Here is a 22,065-nt window from a genome sequence, read left to right as displayed (position 1 = left end):
AAAGGGACACGACAATTTCATGAACTTAACTCAAGGTAACAGGTGACACACAATTAACAGGATATCACAGTATTATAGTTTACAGAAGGTCTACCTATCTATAGGCTACCTGAATTTCTGAAAATGTACTATTTCTAAATATGGTATTGCTAGTCTTTATGGCAAAAATTGCACTGGTCTGTTGGACTTATTAATAAACAATATTTTTGTTGCTTAAGCGTAGGCCTATGTATTCAGTCATTATCCAATAGTAGGTTATACTAAAAATCCATGTGAAAAAAAAAATACTTCTCACTGTTCTCAGGTCATATTTATGTGCGATAAAAATGTGATTAATTTCGATTAATTAATTACAAAGCCTCTAATTAATTAGATTATTTTTTTAAATCGAGTCCCAGCCCTAGTCATGACATACAGGAAAATGTCTTAAGGAATGAAATGAGTAATACAAATACTTGAGCTCACTCAATGGGTAGGAACATCTCCAATTGATATGATGTTGATAGAATAATGGCCAAAATGGCATACGGAAATAGTGAGAGTAAAAAAGAGCTACAACAGAGCTGAGTCATTGACACATTTGTGGTGTTTTCCTGTGCATGGCCATTAAATCACGAGATAATCTTGCTTTAATACATTAGATTGATATTTAAACTCAATTATCACATTTTAGTCATTTCTTTCACTGTTTACCATATAGTATCTAAAGTAGCATGTGTACATTTTATGTTATTACTATTAACCACTAGAAGGCAGTATTTTTCAGGTTTTTCAAGGTCAGAATCAAGAACAGAGAGAGAGAGAGAGAGAGAGAGAGAGAGAGAGAGAGAGAGAGAGAGAGAGAGAGAGAGAGAGAGAGAGAGAGAATTATTTACGTATGGAAGGATTTCTGTTTATTTTCCCTCATGGGATAAAAAAGAGTGTATGTACTGTGCTACACTGGTCTTACCTCTTCTTCTTGATCGCTGTTGTGAAGGCTGGATGCTACAACTGATTGGAACAGAGGTTAACATGAGGAAGGCAAGATAGGGTGGAGGTGCCAAGTGTGTGTGTGTGTGTGTGCGTGCATGTGTGCGTGTGCACTAGGGTTACAACCGCTCTATATAATACGGAACCATCCCGTACTATACAGAATAGACCCGTATTTGACACATAAAAGTCTTGTTCTAATACAGAATGCACTTTGTTCCGTATTCCACTACAAAACTATTAAAATACATTTAATAGAACAACATGGATTCTTGCAACTTCCATTGAAACAGAGTAGAGACTGCACAATACACTGTTTAGCATTGAGTACTGTTTAGTCAAATTTGAATATAACACGGTCAGAAGATTGTAGCCTTAGTCTTTCATTTAAACATCTCCAGATCAGTGATTTATGCCTATCTGCTTGGCAGTTTACCATAGACAAAAGTTGGTGTTTTTACCAAAGTAAGTCTATCTAAGTATTTCTCATGCAGCCATGCATATTATGTTGCACTAGTGAAGCAGGCCTCTGATGTGCAGGTTTTCACAAACTTTTTGTGAACAATGTTAGCACTTTAAGCATTGACTGGTTTGAAATGAAAGTGCATGTCGAATAATATAGCATAATAATAATTGTGATGATGATAATCATGATGATGATTTGATAGGGGGTGGGGTGGGGGTACGTGTGTTGAGATACATATTACACATTACATACACTTAGATGTATGTCTATGTCCTGTTTTAAATTAACTGCCTAGGGATGCAAAATTAATTTCAGCTCAACTGACAATAAAGTTGTCCCATTTCGTACCATATCTCGTGTGTGTGTGTGTGTGTTTGTGTCTGTGTCTGTGTCTGTGTACCTGCTGTCTGCTTCCTCCTATGTCTGTAGTAGAGGGCTGAAACTAAAACACACACCATTACCAGTGGCACCAGCACACACAGGATCACCATGACGACAGGGTCTTCTCCAGCATTGTCTAGACATAGTATAATCAGAAGTGCATGAGGATGTACTGTATATGTCAATAGAATATATATTAAACATTATACGCTGCATGCATAAATGTGCATGTGTCTTGCTTGTTTGAGTTTGATGCTAAAATGTATGACACATCAGGGCAATAAGAAAAGTCGATAAGATACGATACGATAAGAAAAGTCTCTCCCCATGTTAATGAATGTGATGGCTAGAATATTATGGGTTCTGATTGGCTGTTGGCTTTTTATCGTTCTCAAAATCGCTCTGAAAGTGATCAACAACGATATCGTTCTTCATGTCGTTATTGTTATAGTTTATGTGTGAACGTTGTCATTCATATTAACGAGAGCGATATTTGTTTATAGTTATCGTTATCGTTATCGTTATCGTTCTTGGTGTGAACGGCTCTTTAGTCTAATCTCGAAACGGACATGGTTTTACGGTAGACTAAACCTAGTTTGCAGGATAGCTAGATAGATGACAGCTGACGCTCCATAAACCGACACACACACACACACACACACACACACTGTTGGCTAGTTTGGACTTATTACAACATACACAGTAGGCTACAATAAGGGCTACAAGATACCAGTTGCTTATGTAGGCAAATACCAAACTAAAATAAATAGCCTATAACGCACGGTAGATCATATCAATCCTCAATTAGGCTATGATCTTTATTTAGGCTACTTAGGCTGTGCAAACTTCCAGGCTGGCCAATCTGCGTTTAATTGTGAGAGACATGTGCTTTGTTTCTATTGGCACCGGTAGGCTATCAAAAGCAGAAGTTTTCTGTTTAGTTTGGGGTTTCATTTACTTTTGGACTGTTGGTGATGTTGCTAAATGTTGAAACTGATGGGCACTGAAATATGTGAGGTATTTGAAGGTTCACTATCAAGTTTCATATCGTTGAAAAGGTTTCGGGATTTCCACCCGCTGTTTGCGGGAGGCGCTTTCATTCATTCATTGACTGTGCGCTGTGAAACCTTATTGCGTAGCCTAGATTGAAATTATCGCTAGGCCTACTTATGAAACATAATCTGTTGTTCATTATCTACCTTCTTCCACTTGGCACTATCCTCAGGCAACATGGTGTTCAATTTCACTGCTATGCTGATGACACCCAGCTCTACTTTTCAGTGAAACCTACTGCCACCCTTCCGCCAGCTGCACTTACTGCCTGCTTCCATGACATCAACGTGTGGATGACACAAAATTACCTGTAGCTGAATAGCAGTAAGACTGAGCTGCTATGGTTGGCTCCAAATCAGCTCTTACTAAGATGGAACCTATCACCATCTGTGTAGATGGCAGCACCATCCCTTGTTCCAAACAGGTCAAGAGCCTTGGTGTCATACTGGACAATACCATCTCGTTCAATGCACACATAAACACCATATCAAGAAATGCTTTTTTCCATCTAAGGAACATTGCACGGCTCCGCCCAGCACTCACCCAGCAGAGTGCAGAAGTCCTAGTCAATGCGTATGTGACTTCCCGCCTTGACTACTGTAACTCAATCTTGTCTGGAATTCCAAATAAGCTACTTCACCGGCTCCAACTCATCCAGAACTCTGCAGCGCGGATTATAACATGCTCCAAATCCACCAGCCATATAACACCATCGCTCATGCAGCTGCACTGGCTTCCAGTTGCCTACAGAATAAATTTCAAGGTCCTGCTCCTGGCATACAAGTCCCTAAACAACAACGCCCCTACCTACCTCACTGACCTCCTGGAAGTGTACACTCCTGCCTGCCCTCTGAGATCCTCCTCAGCAGGCCTGCTACGTGTCCCTGATGTGAACCTCTGCACCCTGGGAGAGAGGGCTTTCAGCTACATCGCCCCCAAGCTATGGAATTCGTTGCTACGTCAGACTACGTCAGACACTCTGACTCAATCACTGTCTTTAAAAGTAGACTGAAAACATATTTCTTCAAGAAAGCTTATGGACTGACTAACTGACTTTAACATTTAACATTTTTCTTTTCTTTTTTATTTCTATGTGATGATTTTGCAACCCTGTAAAGTGACCTTGGTTGTCTTGAAAGGCGCTTTAAATAAAATGTATTATTATTATTATAAAAGGTGAATTCTCATTTGACCATGCTATGCAGTTAACTGAAATGGTTGGTCTCCACGGTAAGCCCCTTCTTCAAATTGAGCCTGCTGTTGAATGCATAGGCTACAGCCGGGCCATCTCGCTACAACAATGTGAATGCGTTGTTATCGCAAGCCATTTGACAGTTTAAAGTTGTAGCCTAGGCTAATATCAGAAACGGCAATATTATATAAAAAAAATGTATTACTTAGTATTATGCTTTCAAAACGTATGCCCCTATCTGACACATTAACATGCATTTCACAGGCATTAAAGGGATAATCCGGAGTGAAATGCACTTTAGATCAATTTTTCGGACTATTGGGAGTACATACGTTGAGTTGACACCAAAATCATGTCATTCGGATGTATTTTGAGGATGTTCGAGTTCACCGTTTTTAGCCAAAACTCGTTAGCCTGGAAGTGACCGGGGCAAGTCCTTTCGCCGCTACAAAACGCTATTTTTATACCTCTTCTACTGTTCCAACCAACACTACACTTACGTGGTAGTGAGGAGAGGGTCCCTAAAGCCAAACCGAAGTATCCCCATGTCTTTATGTGGTCGGATAGAGAGTCCAGAATGAATTTAATCGAGTCCGTACCTTTCCGGATATGTTATTAAAATGTTGTTAACGCGTTGCTAGCTGCAGCAGTGACATTTCCGGAAAGGCACTGACTCGATTAAATTCATTCTGGACTCTCGGCAGTATATATATATATGCAATTCATGTATTAATTAATCACAGAATACGTGATTAACTCGATTATTTTTAAATCGATTGACAGCCCTAAACAAAACACATTGACACATCTCTGAGGTTTAACAACATGTCATTTTACAAAATAATCATGTTAAAACCTTTAGTAGCATTAACAATAATGGTCTCCAGGACATGCTGAACTTGAGAGGTGTTGGAGGTCGGAGTTGAAGATGAAAGGGTTTGGTCCTCAGTGGAGGGCACAAATGTTGAGTTTGGGGAAGGAGGGAGGACTGAGAGAGAGAGAGAAAGTTAGTGTACAATAAAATAATTAAATTGTGAAATACTGCTTTGAAAAAATGATTGATCTGACACAAATATCTTCACTTGAGTGTTACCTTTTTGTATCTTTAATTTCACTTCAGAGAAAACATCTTTCTTTCCAAACCCTGTTTCAACTCCACACCAGTACTGCCCAGAATCTTCTGCAGTCAGTCCAGTGATGGTCACAGTGAATACTCCAGCAGTGGTGTCATCATGCAGAAAGAATCTGCCATTAGTTGCTTTGGTCTGAGCTGCTTCAGTCCTGACAGAAATGTCTTTACTCCCCCAGATGCACTTTCCTCTGCAGAGGTACTTGGAGTTTCCCTCATATCCTTTATCATAGGGGCATCTGATCACTGCTGATCTACCTACTGTATATATCCAGTCACCTGGATCACAGACTCCACTGGATGAACACCTACACACACACACACACACACACACACACACACGCACACACACGCACACACACACACACACACACACACACACACACACACACACACACACACACACACACTTATTGATAGTCATTTTGAAGACTGTTTCATTTCATTAGGGAGTGAGAATCAGTACTATTGCATGTTTTTATATCAACTTGGCATCTTCTAATAAACACTCAACATGGAGTGGATATCTGAATGTCATTATAGTTTTAGAGTATCAAAAAAGGTATGAGTGTGTTTCTGATGTTAGAAGACATGTGCCTTGGTGCCTATCCTGCCTACTGATATGTATTTGCATAGGCTATGTGATATTTATACAACAGTTAGGTCCGGTCGAACGATTTAGCAATAGCTGATTGGACGAGACGCGTTCTATCAGTGGGGATATTAAGCAATATCACCACTGGTGACTCTTCACAGCTAATAATCACTCCGCGACGGTTGATTCTTCACTTTGATTTAACCGAGACGGCATTCCACGTTCTTTGAGTTAGGAGTTGCATAGCAACCAAACACGTTCTGAGCTAGGTCTACTTCGCATAGCGGAGGAACTGGGCTAAACTAAACAATGGCAAATAATAAATTATCCTTCCTAAAAATGCACTCTGGTATCATTTTTTTTGCTGGCAATGGAACTGTTGTATAAAAGCATTATCACACTTGTGGTCATGGTGTTGTTGGCCAAATATCGCCACGGCTTTGGTTACCTACGGCACTCGACCTTCGGCTTCGTGCCTACGGCGAACCACAGCCGTGGCGATATTGGCCAACAACACCACTCCCACTCGTGCGATAATGCTTAAGTATTCACTAGGCTGGCAGTGTGTCTAAGTGTAATTATATATTCTTAGAGTGACTCACCTGCAATCAGACAGGAGATGACAATCAAGGGGGTAACCATGTCTCTTTCTCTCTTGATTCTTTCAATCAATGGATATGTCTATAGTACTATCTATCTATCTATCTATCTATCTATCTATCTATCTATCTCTGTCTGTCTGTCTGTCTGTCTGTCTACTGTTTCTGCTTGTATGTGCATTAGATTTATGTTTGAGTCGCTGTAGTAGGCTTATGAAATGTGTATGATAAACCACAGTTAAGACTCCTCCTCTTTCCTCGCTTAACCACAGACACCAACTAGCTGTGGTGACCACTTCATCAAGAGCTATGACATGAAACAAAATGTATTCTCTAGTTCACACAGGCAACTTTGTGTCTGCAGGCCTATTGGGATACTTATCACTAAGAGCCGAGAATGACATGAAACAAAATGTATTCTGATTTGTCATGACTTGGAAAAGCTGCAAAGAGTGGACCGTCATATTTAACCCTTAGAATGAGATGTAACTTAAATTCATATGCGAGTCAAGGCAGGTGACACAATACTTTTGGCAATATGGTGTATGTGTCAATTCAGTAAAATATCAGTATGTCCATGAGCTGTTTCACCAATAGCATGTTTCTTACTTGATAAGACTAAGAACAGCATGCCAAGTGCTCTCTCTCTCTCTTTTTTCTATATCTCTTACCCTCTCTTCCCCCTCTTTGTCTGTTTCCAATACACTCATCTTTCTGTCAGCATGTGCAAACACCAATAGAAACACCCCTCCCCCTTCACTCCTGACCAAAACCACCATGTCCACTTTATACTGTATATCTCTCTTCTTCTACTTCTCTCTTCTATCTCACTCAATCTCATTTCTTCCACTCTATCCCCCTACACACACACACACACACCCACACACACACACACACACACACACACACACACACACACACACACACACACACACACACACACACACACACACACACACACACTCATTACTCAAGATGCAGTGTAAGATATGTATTAGTTCCCACGGTTACATTTACTGTACAACTTCTATTACATAAAGCTGATATGTCCAGCCATTAACAGGACACAGGATGACAACACTGTAGATAGTGTTCACTGTAGAGACTTTTTATTGATTTATTGATTGATTGATTGAGTGATTGGTTGGTTGGGTGGTTGGTTGGTTGGTTGAGTTGAGTGTGTGTGTGTGTGTGTGTGTGTGTGTGTGTGTGTGTGTGTGTGTGTGTGTGTGTGTGTGTGTGTGTGTGTGTGTGTGTAGGTGTGTGTGTGTGTGTGTGTGTGTGTGTGTGTGTGTGTGTGTGTGTGTGTGTGTGTGTGTGTGTGTGTGTGTGTGAAATAAAGCATGAGAGAGAGAGCTCACACGCGGAAGTGCACGCCTATTCTTGTGTGTGACTGTGCTTTTCACAAACACCACTGTTCAACTCTTCTCTCTATTTGCCTTTATGTCTCTTTTTTGTGGTTGACACTTATCTTGAACCCTCTTTGATGTGTTATACAACACTACTCTACACGTTATACCCACCCCACACCCGTTATAACTACACACACACACACACACACACACACACACACACACACGCACACACACACACACACACACACGTACACATATTGACTGTTGACAAAGTAAAGGCTTTCCCCTGTAACTGGAATGGGGAGGCTGGTTCCTCAACAGTTAAACATGGACACTTTTTAAATGTAATTACCTTTCAAAACCAATGAATTTGTTGAAATTGTGAAATTGTATACATAATGTAACTGTTTTGTCATCAACTCTTTCTTTTCATCCATTGTTTCTACTCTCTCAGTTTCTTTCTCTCTCTCTCTCTCCACAGCTTTATACAAAGAGAATACAGAGTATAGAACAAATGGCTCTTAGGAACAATGTCTGTGCTCCTTGGTACACTGGCTTTCACTATTCTACTTTATCATTTATGCCCAGCATCAAAGCAGTCATTACAGTTTTTCTCAAATGCTAAAACACATTTCACAAACGTTTCCTCCATCTTCCCCAATGTCTAAACACAATACCCTTTTCTAAAGCTACATAAGCACAACCACACCTTCTCACTTCAAAACTCAAACTTTCACACCAAAAGAGCAGCTCGAAGCTTTCAAAAATGTAAACACTATACACATCATTACACACTTCAGCAAAACAATTGAAAACACAATGCTCAATTTGTGAGAAGGTTCTTTGTTTCATAACTGCCAATGCATAGAGTAACGGATCTTCTTAGATCTCTGCAGAGGATTAGGCATTTGAAGAGTTCTTTTCCAAAACGCTATATCCACCATTTTACTAATGAATTTTCATAAATATATTTTTTACATTTTGTTTTTCAAGTAATCTCAGTGAAACGGTATTGGGTTATGTTTAGTTACAGTAATTTATCTTTACTCAATAAAAACAAAACAACTGCATTTTTATTACCTTAAACACACAATTACTGCAAATACAGTAACATGATTTGTTACAGTATATAATGTCTATAAAATGGATTTATAGCGTTTTTGGAAAAGAGCTCTTCATTTAGAGTTGTGAGTTTCATATCAAGAGTACAAAAATTCTCCAATTACTAGCCTGGCAAGACAAACTACACAGAAATGTATAGGCAAAAATATTTTTGGCCACTAGGGTATGTGGGGTATAGATTTCTAGGCTATCCAAGTACACTACTGTAACACAACTCAATGCAAAAAAACAGAATCTATTGCACACAACAGTACTCTTGAAAACGTGATCAGGGTGTGAAATTCTTTTATTTTCTTCGTTCACACCACACACACACAAACCACAGTCACTGTGCTTATTAGCAACAAGTGTCTTCATTTTTGAGTCATTGTGTGTAATGAATGACGCCAGGTATGTTCATTGTGTTCAGTTATTGCTGACTGTGGCAAGAATTTTGCATCACATGAGCTTTCATTTGAGAATATGTTTTGCAACATGTGTTTTAGCAAGGAAAAATGTGCTTAGATTTATGAGAACGGAGGATTGTGTTTTGAGAATTGTGTCTTCATGTGAAATGTGTTTATGGTATTGAAAAATTGTGGCTAGATTTAGTAAATGTGTTTAGACAACTGGTCATTTGGTTTAGAGGATTGGCTTTTGTGTTTTAGCATTTGAGAAAAACTGTAAACACATTGCATTATGGGTGCTGTAGTCTTAGAGCACAGAGGTTGAGACCGTTTCAGCTGTGCCTTCACCAGAATGTCCAATGATGCCAGTGCTGTTCACTTGGGTGGAATCACATGGATTTCTTTCTTCAGACACATGAGGGCTGAAAGAGCATTTAAAAACAGGACAAATAGCAAACATGAATGCCTTATTATGACACACAACATATAGTATATATACCCTGAGCTCTGCAATACTAAACCCTGCATCCGCTTGATGTTTCCTGTTGGTGTGACACCCTTTTCAGCATAATTTTCTGCACCACCTCTGCATAGCATTACAAGTGTGATGTCAGTTTTTATTATCGACATACATGCTGGGGGCAATCATGAGAGTAAACAATGGCACATGGCACAAAATTGACAACTATTGGGGGCAGTTGTGAGTAGCCTAAACAATGATCACGTGAGGTGATGTCATACCCGGCTTTTACGGTCCAATTTGCACATCTGATATTACTATAGTCTCTGAAGACCTCCAGTAGTAATGCTACAGTGAGTCTGTACACAGGACACAGCAGGTCGCACACGGGCGCATACGCTTACCCAGGGCATGCAGCTAATTAATGAGAACACCTGTGTTAAGTGCAGAGGTAGAACCAAAACATGATTTGACTTGGAGTTTTCCACCTCTGGTGTATGTGCGTAAATATGTATCTGTCTGGGTGTGTGGGTGCTTGTGTGTACACAGTCATGCATACCTGTTGGTTTTCCTGTAGCAAGTTTTAAAGCAGACAGCAGCCAGTACCAACACTGACAAGATGATGGTCACACGTACAGTCCAGTAGGTCAGGGTAAGTGCAGATTCTCTAGAAAATGACACAACAAATGAAACACATGTTTCAAGAGGAGGGAAATGGGGACAGACAGACAGACAGACAGACAAACAGACAGGCAACCAGACAGACAGACACAGATAGATAGATAGATAGATAGATAGATAGATAGATAGATAGATAGATAGGTAGATAGGTAGATTGACATATTGATTGACTGATTGATAGATCACCTGTTGGGAAGTGTCTCAGTAGAATATTCTGTTATGAAAGGGGAGAGAGGGAGAGAGAGAGAGAGAGAGAGAGAGAGACTTTAGGAACTGTGTGTGTGTGTGTATCTATATACACATGGTAAACAAGGGTTTTGTGTGTGGCGAGTATAACAGACTGCTTGTAATGACCTGGTGCACCACTCTGCTCTACTGCAGTGAACCCAGAAGGAGACGTGGATGAGGGCAACACCGGAGACGGTGCAGAAATCTGGATCAGCTTTGGGGAGGGAGAGGACTCTGGGAGAGAGAGAAGGGGGGGGGGGGGGGGGCAATGTATGACTGAAATTTGGAAAAAAGAACAAACTTCTTCATTCACAAACTTCATTACATTTCCTGAAAAAAAATGTCTGTTGTTACCTTTTATAACATTTAACTCCACTTCAGTAAACACATCAGTGAGTCCAAGTCCTGTTGTAATCCCACACCAGTACTGTCCAGAATCCTCTGCAGTCAGTCCAGTGATGGTCACAGAGAAGACTCCAGCAGTGGTGTCATCATGCAGAGAGAATCTCCCTTTGGTGGCATGGGTCTGACCTGCTTCAGTCCTGATTGGAATGTCTTTACCTACAATGACAGGACATGACCCTCTGCAGAGGTACTTGGACTTGCTTCCATATTTATTTTCATAGGAACATCTGATTACTGCTGATTGGCCTACATATCGAGTCACCGGGATTACAGACTCCACAGGATGAACACCTACACAAACACACACACACACACACACACACACACACACACATACACACACAGGGTTATCATCAATATCACTTTGAACTTCCATTAATTTCATAGAGGACGGATGGTCACATCGTGTAAAATAGTACGGATGTAAGCACTGTAATAAATGAGAAGGCCACACGCATTAACAGAGAAAACTGTCAATTTTACATATACAGCAGATAACTGTTTCTATCTGTCGGTAAAAAAAAGAAAAAGAAAAAAAAAAACAATTGTTTGCTGCAGCCAGCAGCTAAAGCAACCGATCACCTACAGCGCTACAATCTGGGGGCATGTTCATGAGCACTGATGTTCATACCTCCAGAGTGTAGGATTCACCGAATGCAGCATTCTTCATGCAGCAGTTCTAACTTGAACATAATACATAATTTGGGACTAGGCTACTTAGAGTGCATGAGAGAGAGAGATACAATTTACAGAGGTTTTCTGTATTCAAGGTGCAAGGTTAATTTATTAGGTCTCAGAACGAACAACTAATTTTCTATGTCAAATTAGAAATTAGTTTTTAGTAAGGCTGCCACAGCCGCAATACACCACAGACATCAAGGGACACATATGGTAGACATACAGTAAAAAAAAATACAAATTAAAAATAAGTGAATTGTTACATTCCCATCTCCTATCTCTGACACTTGTGTTGCAAGTGTAGTGTTGCAGTGGGTGTGTCTGTATGATAAATTATATTGTTAGAATATCTCACCAGCAAGCAGACAGAAGAAGAAGATCAAAGGTGTCTCCATGTCTTCCCTTGGTGTGGGACAAGAAGGCAGTAAATGTTGGCTTTCTAAAGTCACTGAAAGAAATGTTTTCCTCTAGAGGGTATTTCCCCCTCCATTTCTATCTATCTATCTATCTATCTATCTATCTATCTATCTATTACTGATCCTCTGGCCATTAGGTTTCTGTTTGAGTCTAGTGGACTTTTGAAGTGTGACTTGTCTGTAAAGACCACAGTAAAAGGCTCCTCCTCTTTCCTCTCTTAACCACAGACCCCAACCTGCTTTGGTGACATCACTTTTAGAGACTTCTCACAAAACCAAGAACAAAGTCTGACTTGAAACAGTGAGAATGTTAAATGCAGTCAAATAAATGTGAGTGTGTGTTTGTGTGTGAGTGCACAATGTGTATGTATTTGTAAATATGTAAATAAGCTGTTTGCTTGTGTTTGTGTTTGCATGAATTAGTAATGAAAGTCACATTTATTCTACACATTAAACCGTTTGAACTTTTAATGTCATGGCCAACATTTTATTTACAATACTCAGTGTTTTCCTTCTATGGTAACTACTGTAGGTCAGTCAATTCACAAAATCTGTTGTATCTGTTCAATTCACAAAAGGTCCAGCCAAATGACTTTCCACTTTGCTGAGCAAATTGGACATTTCACTTCTGATTTCCAGTAATAGGAAATGTTTTGTATCATGTAGTCATTGTATCTTCCTGTGTGGTCTGCATGAGGCTCGCTTGACTCCTGCAGACCACCAAGAGATGACACCCAGCTCCTGCTAACAGCTCAGCGCTAAAGCGCTAAGGCCTGTGGTCTATTTAAAGGTCACCCCACACTTTGCCTGCCTAGTTCACACATGCAGCTTTATCTCTGCAGGCCTCTATTAGGTCAGTTCAGTTCTCTAGTTCAGATAAACTGCTGACACATTTGTAGTGACTCAGCAAGTATTAGTGGAACATGACCAATCCTCTCCAGTGTTAACACAGACGTGGGTGACACCTTGTTGTGGTGGGGTGACTTGTGCAGAGCAGAGACCCCTGATAGTGATATCATCAGCAGGGTCACCCCTGGATACGTATAACCAAACTGGTCAGGTCTTGGAGTAGTGTGCAAATACCAATACCACACCCCTCCCCCACCCCTGCACCCACCCAAAACAAATAGGTGCTCTCTGTCAGTGCTGGGCCCTTAGAATTGTCCTAACCTTTATTCAGACATATTTATTTTTAATCAATTTTAATTTAATTTTAAAACTAACACATGATGTTTGTTATTGTTATTATTTTTATGATGTAGCCAGTCATCAGCATTCAAAAAACAAACTATGTGGTTATATTTCACGATTTTGGAAAGTAATCTGAAGGAAAAAGGTAGGCCAGCAAATAATCAAGCAAGTGCAGACAGATCAGGGGATTCACTGCCCTGTTAGGTTGGCTAGGCCAGCAACACACGCTGGAGAGATGCAAATAAACAGATCAGCTAACAGGGTTTTTTTTTTTTTTGCTGTTGTTTTCAGTCACTTTGGTAATGTTATTATGATATGGATGAGAATTTGTGGCCCAACAGACAGGAACATCAGGAGATGGAGGGAGATTGCACTGTTATTCCCACAGTACTGCATGCACAGTTATCCCTGAGGAGATTGTCCTTTGTCTTTTATGTGTGTGTGTGCTGGTCTGTTAACAAAATACAAACAGTAACTGTGTAATTGTGAATCTTGTCCAGTCTCTTGCAATTAAACTCACATAAACTAGGGTGTAACCTAAACAAATTACAATTTCTATCTTTGTCATCAAAACTTTCGTCATAGTTTACATCCGAACATCCCTCCAGAGTACACTGTTACTGTACATTGACAACATGACTAAGCAATTTGGCTGTCTTATCCGTACTGTACATGATGACACTGTGAGGGACCGAGGCGGCCACCTGACGTTGTGGGAGGTGCAACACAGAATGTGGTGGTGTTGAGGGAAGGAGATGGCAGGAGATAGCAGTACAATACGAAATATCCATTTATTTCCAACAACAGTCACGATCAGATCAGAGCACGATCAGATCAGAGTCCAGGCTGTACCATTAACATAATCACAGTTAAAATTAAAAGCTTACCACAAACACTTACACAACAGACACATACACTGCAATAAACATTAAACTAAGTGCAGGTGAGTATGTTTGGTTACAGTCTTTGCAGGAGTGGGATAATGCAAGCTTTCAAGAGTTTGTCGTAGGGGAAAATGAGGGCATTTTTTCACAGATATGGACACAGATATTTACTTTTGAGAGACGAACAAAGGAGTTTGAGCAAGAGACTGGCTTTTGCAGGTAATCCATGGTGTTTTGCTGTTTGTACAAATTGTTTTGAGAAATGCACTTACTAATTTCAAGGATGACTCGAGAAATGTAACAAGGCAACTGAGAAAGACTGTATTGATGCTATACAGATTATCTGTTGACATCAAACCAAGAATCAAACAGAAGTTCAGCAGACTGCTGATACCACTGAACCCTGAATAGCAATTCAATTTCCTCTTTCTAACATATGAAAGACTGTCCCTATAGCTGTAGATGTGGGAGGAGGCCTTGATTACTGTAACTTGCAGGGCCCTACGCAACTTGCACTGTGTATTCTTATTATAGTTCCCTGTCCCTAGCCGGTAACAATGCTAATGTGAAAATTTACGTGCCTATATGCATACTGTCCTTTTCACAAACTCCACTTTTTGCTTTTATGTATCTGACTCTTTTTTTCAGTAACACTCATTCAAAACCTTCTACCCACCCCACACCCATTATAACTATACACTAATATATTGACTGAAAAGGCTTCTGTATTGGGGGGTTGGATACTTCATCAGTTACTTTTGGACACTAAATATAATAACCTTCAAAAACAATAGAGGGCAGAATTATAAAGATAATGTTCTCTTACATCTTGGATGACTTCCACACTTTTATTTCATTCATCCAACATGTATAATTTGGGTCAGTGGCAGTGTACCGGATAAGAAACTGGGCCAATGTCCACCAGTCTGTAAAGCGGTGGGCTCAATGCCCGGTTTCCACTGCTGCACCTTTGTGCCGCGAATCCCAAGCTGTACAATGCGATCACTTGTAATATAGTCTGTCACTTTGGACACCACTGTCTGCTCAACTAATACATGTAATAATGCCCACTCTCTATCCATGGTCTCCTCAGCTTGTTATGGTTAAAAAGAGTATAACACAATTGTCTCTGAGGAAAAATGTCTGTGCACTTTAGTAAATGGTTTCTTTTTAATAGTTGAAGAGCTCTTTTCCAAAACGCTATAAATCCATTTTTGAAAACATTAAAAAATTATGTTATTTAATTGTGTATTTCAGGTAATATCAATAAAAATGCAGTTGTTTTGTTTTTATTGAGTAAAGATAAATCAACTAAACATAATCCAATACAGTTTCACTGAGATTACATGAAAAACAAAATGTAACAAAATGATTTATGAAAATTCATTAAAATGGTGGATATAGCGTTTTGGAAAAGAACTCTTCAGTTGTTTCCAACATCAAACCAGTTAAACACAATGCATTGTGGGTCCTGTAGTTTTCAAACACAAGTGGTTGTGGCCTAGCCATCAGTTGCAGGATCAGTGTAGGACACACAGGTAGAATCATGACGCCTTTCTTCTTTAGAGACATGGTCACTGAAAGAATGCACTGTAAAAAATAAATGTGATATGTCAGGATTTTACTGTGTTTTTTTACAGATTTTGTCTGGAATAAATTATTTTTGGAAATGCCATTTATTTTACAAAAATAGACTGTGATTTCACATGTCAAATTTGAAATAACAAGAAATCACTGTAACAGTGAAAAACACTATATTCATGTTCTTTTACAAAAAAAACCATCAGAAATGCATATATTTCTAATTGAAAAATGTTAAAAAAATCTTTCGTAATTTCATATGGTTTGAAACATTCAAACTATGTTGAAGCCTAATGTTGAAGTGATATTGAAAGTGTCCCCTCTGTTTTACGTTGAATCAACATTGGATTTTCAACTATACTGACACATGTGATCTTGTGAACTGCTGTCCCAATCTCAAATACCTATCTGAGCCCATAGACCTCTGAAGTTCGCCTAAATAGAATCCAATGCTGCCAAATTTGCCCATATTAGGAGTTCCGGGTGTTAATTGAAGCTAACTGCCTATGGCAAGTTGCATAGACCTCTGAAGTTCGCCTACAAAAAGGATCCAAAGCTGCCATCTTTGCCCATATAAGGAGATCCGGGAGTTAATTGAAGCTAACTGCCTATGGCAAGTTGCATGGTAAGTTAGCTCTGGGGTAGCAAAGATCAAAGTGTGCCGTCTTCACCTACCGAAGATCACAGTATCCACTAGACGGCAGTGGACAAAACTGTGTAGTGAAAAACGTCTGCATTTCCAATGTCATCATCCCCGCCAGAGTTCAACAGGTGCGATAATTGAAAATCCCCATGTTATTTTCCCATAGAAAAAATCTGATACCGGATCTCCTAATTTGGGCAAAGATGGTGGCTTTTTTGTAGGCGAACTTCAGAGGTCTATGAGGCCTCACACACTTAGCACCTGAGATCAATTAAGTCTTTAGTCCTTAGTCCTTAGGGCTCACATTGGCTGAATCCCAGTAGCCTACAGCAGTTAGGGATTATGGGTAAGTGTTAGTTTCTTGTTTATAATGTTTAATTTTTCCTCATTACTCTTTATTGTGGCTTTTTGGGATGTGCACCATATGTCATAGAACAACTGATTGAACATTCCACAGAAAATGACTGTTTAAGGGATTTGTCAGGATAACCACTATAGAGAGGACCATGACTAAAATACATGGACATTTTGGAGTATATGTATGTTTCTTCTTGGGTGCAATGCGAAATTGAACACTTTTTCAATAGCATTCCTCTACCCCCTTGGCAGTGTCACAAAGTTGGGCACTCAATGCTTACTTGCATTATGTGTCTGCAGAGGCACTGCTGGAGAAACCCGAGCCCTGCAATAATGTTAGTATTATTGCGGAAGGGTTTCTAACATATGGTGTTATTGGGGAGGGAGCTCTAAATATGCATTTGAGGGGATTAAATGGAAATTAAGATTAACATTAAATTATTGCAATAGTAAACCCAATATCATGTTTTTCCACATTTTTGCGACATGTTTTGAAAGATGAATCACATTATTTTGTGTCATATACTGTTATATCACATAAAATATAAATTATAATACAACCAATATCCATGAAAACCAACTAATAACAGCACATTTCTGTAAATGTAAGCATTATTATCCGTAATACAACATTTATTAACCATATTTGTAGGTAATTTCATTGTTTTGAAATGTGAAAATGTTTCTAATTAAACATTAAAAACATGAAAATGAGGCAAAATCCTTTTAAAATTACAATTACAAACTGTATTTTAATTATGGAAAATAACCGTATTTTTACGAGAAAGTAATTTTCTGTTACTTCACAGTATTTTTTTGGTACTGCACAGTATTTTTTTGGCGCCCCAGCTGATGATTTGCATTGAGCTCAATGAGCATCAAACAGGCTAATTGGCTAACTGTAAAAAGCACCATGCCAATCTCTAGCTATGGTGAAGGGTATGTGATGATGTGGGGCTATTTTGATTCCAAAGGCCAAGGGAACTTTATCAGGATGCATAATATCCTGGATCCATGAAATAGCTGGCCTTTAAAAATAAAAACATATAAAAAATCCTCCTGCTCCTATGGGAATTTAACATAGGGGTTGAATACTTATGCAACCTGTATTTAAGGAAAAACATTTATCTATTTACGATACATTCTTCAATCACAAAGAAAATTAGTGTCCTTAGCGGTTTGATTTTTACTCATTTTTTGAATTAAGGCATTACAATCAATTCTCAAAAGATGATTTTATATTCCTCTTTTTAGTCAACTTTAGCATGGGTGTGAATACTTACTATACCCACTGTATAAGACATAACACAACATAAGACAGGGTGGTGGTGAGGGGGGGGGGGGGGGGGGGGCGGGGGGGTGTTAGTCCCAGGAGAGGGAGGAGGGGGCTGGGGGCATATTTGAGTTCAAAAGGCGAATAGCCTCAAAGGTAAAGGTCGCCTTCCTCCTGTTAGTCCTAGCAAGAGGACAGCGCAGACGCCTGCCAAAGGGCAGCCATTAGAAAACTCCATGTAGAACATGAGTAGAGTCTTCCAAGATAGAGTTGGCTTTCCTTAGTGTAGCCTTATCATGCAGCGATGTCAGTGACTGAAAAGGGTGGCCAATGATCTTAGAGCATGTGTGCACAATGCTCTGGAGGTGATTCTTATTTTTGATGGAGAGGGAGTGAAACCAGCATATAGATGAAAAAGTCAGTACACTTTCTATGAAGGAGGTGTAAAAAACTGTGAGGATCTTCCTGTTCAATCCAAAGGAGTATAGCTTTCTCAAAAAATGGAGAAGCACTGGCTAAATATGAACTGCACCCCTAGCGTCCTCATACAGTATTAGTGTATGGACTACAATTATCAGCCGCTTGCTTTTGCATTACCATCCCCTGCTGGTGAAATTGAAGAACCGCACTTCAGGGAACTAAAACATTCACATGATGTGTGTAAGTGTGAACAGATCTTTCCGTGTGTGTGTGTGTGTGTGTGTGTGTGTGTGTGTGTGTGTGTGTGTGTGTGTGTGTGTGTGTGTGTGTGTGTTGTCTGTGTGTGTGTGTGTCTGTGTGTCTATGTGTGTGCACCTATATGCATACCTGGCAGTTTTCTTGTACCATATGTATAAGCAGACAGTAGTCAGGACCAACACAGACATGATCACGGTCACACGTACAGTCCAGTAGGTCAGGGTGAGTGCAGATTTTCTAGAAAATGGCACATGGCACACATTTTAACAGGAGGACAAAAGGTAATGGAGAGAAAGGTAGGTAGATTGATAGATAGACAGATAGATAGATAGATGCAGGGAGCATTGTGTGGGTGTGTGTTTGTGTGTTGGTGGTGGAAGGAGGGGTAATGCCAGATTTGGATCTAGCTGGAAATGTTCAAAAGTAGCCTACAATCTAAACATTTGCTGTCACACTCACATTTCAACATTATTAATCTATTATCTAAAAATACTGCACCTTGCTGTCAAATATTTAGAGTAATGTGTTAACACTAGAAGCGCCGCGCCATTCTGACCACTCTCTCTCTCATACTCTCTTCCTCTTTGTATCTGTCTATCCATCTTTCTCTCTATACACGTAATGTATGTGCTTCAACTTCCTGTTTGAGTTGTTCCCATGTTGTAATGAAGGCTTAAAGTGCGTCTGAATGCAGGAAGTCATCAGTGCGGAGAGCAACTTTTAAATTAGCATAGACACACACACACACACACACACACACACACACACACACACCAGGACTGCCAACTTTGTAACCTTCATTTTGCCATATACACATACAACATCTTTGTCTGGCTATCACCAAACTAGCTCAATCTTTTAAGATTGAACATTAGTTTGGGGAGTCTGTGCTTTATTTCTACTACACGAGAGGTATACTCTCTCAGAGGACTGTCAAGCTCTGTTGGCATCGTTTAAATCATGACTCCATATGCTTGAATAATCCTTCAACCAATCAGACCAACAATCTGGTGCATCTTTTGGATAAGCTAGTTTGTGATTGGAGCCAAAGGTTCTGGCAGGGAACAGAGAGAATAGCATTTTTCCAGCCTGAGCTGCCTGACGAAATCCAAATTTGCCGGCAGGTCAGGCTGGGTTCACCCAGCCTAACAACATCTGCCATTTTACAAAATAAACATGTTCAAACCTTTTTGCATTGACACTAATGGTTCTCTCCAGGACACGCTGAGCTTGAGAGGTGTTGGAGGTCGGAGTTGAAGATGAAAGGGTGTGGTCCTCAGTGGAGGACACAAAGGTTGAGTTTGGGGAAGGAGAGGGGACTGAGAGAGAGAGAGAGTTAGTGTACAATGATATAATTAAATTGTGAAATAACGCTATGCCTGACTATGAAAACATGATTGATCTGACACAAATATCTTAACTTGAGTGTTACCTTTTTGTACCTTTAATTTCACTTGAGAGAAAACATCTTTCTTTCCAAGTCCTGTATGAATCCCACACCAGTACTGCCCAGAATCCTCTGCAGTCAGCCCAGTGATGGTCACAGTGAAAACTCCAGCAGTGGTGTTGTCATGGAGAGAGAATCTCCCACTGGTTGCTCTGGTCTGACCTGCTTCAGTCTTGACTATCTTATTTTTAAGTGTAAGAAGACGACATGACCCTCTGCAGAGGTACTTGGAGTTTTCCACATATATTTTATCATAGGGACATCTGATCACTGCTGATCGGCCTACATATCCAGTCACCTGGATCACAGACTCCAAAGGATGAACACCTACAGTATGTGGGCACACACACACACACACACACACACACACACACACACACACACACACACACACAGGTCATCATTAATATCATTTGAACTTCCATTCATTTGATAGAGGACAGATGGCAACATCGTGTAAAAGGAGTAAGCACTGTTGAGGAGGCCACACACATTAATAGAGAAATCTGCAACCAATCACCTACAGTGCTACAGTACACTCTGGGGGCTTGTGCATCATCCCTGATGTTCATGCCTCCAGAGTGTAGGATTCGCTGAATGCAGCATTCTTCATGCAGCAGATCTAACTTGAACATTACTATAAAACTTAATTTGGAACTTAGGCTACTTACAGTACAGTGCGTACGAGAGAGAGAGAGAGAGAGAGAGAGAGAGAGAGAGAGAGAGAGAGAGAGAGAGAGAGAGAGAGAGAGAGAGTTAAAGGCAGCCACAATACACCAAACACATCAGAGGACACATACTGTATGGTAGACATAACAGTAAATAAAACAATATTGTTACATTCCCATCTCATATCCTTGACACTTATGTCAGTGGTGAAGTGTTGCAGTGTGTGTGTGTGTGTGTGTGTGTGTGTGTGTGTGTGTAGAGTAACTCACCAACAAGCAGACAGAAGAAGAAGATCAAAAGTGTCTCCATGTCTTCCCTTGGTGTCAAGAAGTCAATTTTGGCTTTCTAACACTGAAAGAAATGTTCTCCTTTAGAGAGTATTTTCTCCTCCATTTGTATCCATCTATCTATCTATCTATCACTGATGTTCTGGTCATTAGGTTTCTGTTTGAGTCCTGTGGACTTTTGAAGTGTGACTTGTCTATTAAGACCACAGCAAAGACTCCTCCTCTTTCCTCTCTTCACCACAGACCCCAACATGCTTTGGTGACATCACTTTTAGAGACTTCTCACGAAATCAAGTACACAGTCTGACATGAAACAGTGAGAATTGTGAAATGCAGTCAAATAGATGTGAGTGTGTGTTTGTTGGTGAGTGCATAATGTGTATGTATTTGTAACTATGTTTGTAGCAAACCAGCTGTTTGCTTGTGTTTGTGTTTGCATGAATTAGTAATGAAAGTTACTAATTCTACACATAATTAAACTGTTTGAACTTTTAAGGTCATGGTCAACATTTTATTTACAATATTCAGTGGTTTCCTTGTATGGTAACTAAGTCAGTCAATTCACAAAATCTGTTCTATCTGTTCAATTCACAAAAGGTCCAGCCAAATGACTTTTCACTTTGCTGAGCAAATTGAACATTTCACTTCTGATTTCCAGTAATAGGAAATGTTTTGTATCATGTAGTCATTGTATCTTCCTGTGTGGTCTGCATGAGGCTCGCTTGACTCCTGCAGACCACCAAGAGATGACACCCAGCTCCTGCTAACAGCTCAGCGCTAAAGCACTAAAGCGCTAAGGCCTGTGGTCTATTTAAAGGTCACCCCACACTTTGCCTGCCTACTTCACACTTGCAGCTTTATCTCTGCAGGCCTCTATTGGGTCAGTTCAGTTCTCTAGCTCAGATAAACTGCTGACACATTAGTAGTGACTCAGCAGTAT

General features: G+C 39.9%; 2 protein-coding genes across 2 annotated transcripts; both read right to left on the bottom strand.

The window, feature by feature from the left end:
- Window positions 1–9,254: 9,254 nt before the first annotated feature.
- Window positions 9,255–12,241, bottom strand: LOC134083575 (CMRF35-like molecule 8). Its single transcript, XM_062539816.1, has 6 exons — window positions 12,055–12,241; window positions 10,971–11,312; window positions 10,743–10,850; window positions 10,575–10,602; window positions 10,267–10,374; window positions 9,255–9,669 (listed from the first exon to the last, which is right to left on the bottom strand). Exons 1-6 carry the CDS (start codon window positions 12,092–12,094, stop codon window positions 9,555–9,557), a joined length of 741 nt encoding a protein of 246 aa, XP_062395800.1. The 5' UTR covers window positions 12,095–12,241; the 3' UTR covers window positions 9,255–9,554.
- A 3,350-nt stretch (window positions 12,242–15,591) lies between these two features.
- LOC134083623 (CMRF35-like molecule 8) lies at window positions 15,592–21,238 on the bottom strand. The gene is made up of 5 exons (XM_062539820.1): window positions 21,108–21,238; window positions 20,155–20,496; window positions 19,909–20,041; window positions 18,852–18,959; window positions 15,592–15,780 (listed from the first exon to the last, which is right to left on the bottom strand). Exons 1-5 carry the CDS (start codon window positions 21,145–21,147, stop codon window positions 15,765–15,767), a joined length of 639 nt encoding a protein of 212 aa, XP_062395804.1. The 5' UTR covers window positions 21,148–21,238; the 3' UTR covers window positions 15,592–15,764.
- Window positions 21,239–22,065: the final 827 nt, after the last annotated feature.

This window comes from Sardina pilchardus, chromosome 1 (assembly GCF_963854185.1).
Source record: "Sardina pilchardus chromosome 1, fSarPil1.1, whole genome shotgun sequence".
NCBI lineage: Eukaryota > Metazoa > Chordata > Actinopteri > Clupeiformes > Clupeidae > Sardina > Sardina pilchardus.
This window is presented reverse-complemented; position numbering and strand designations above follow the sequence as displayed.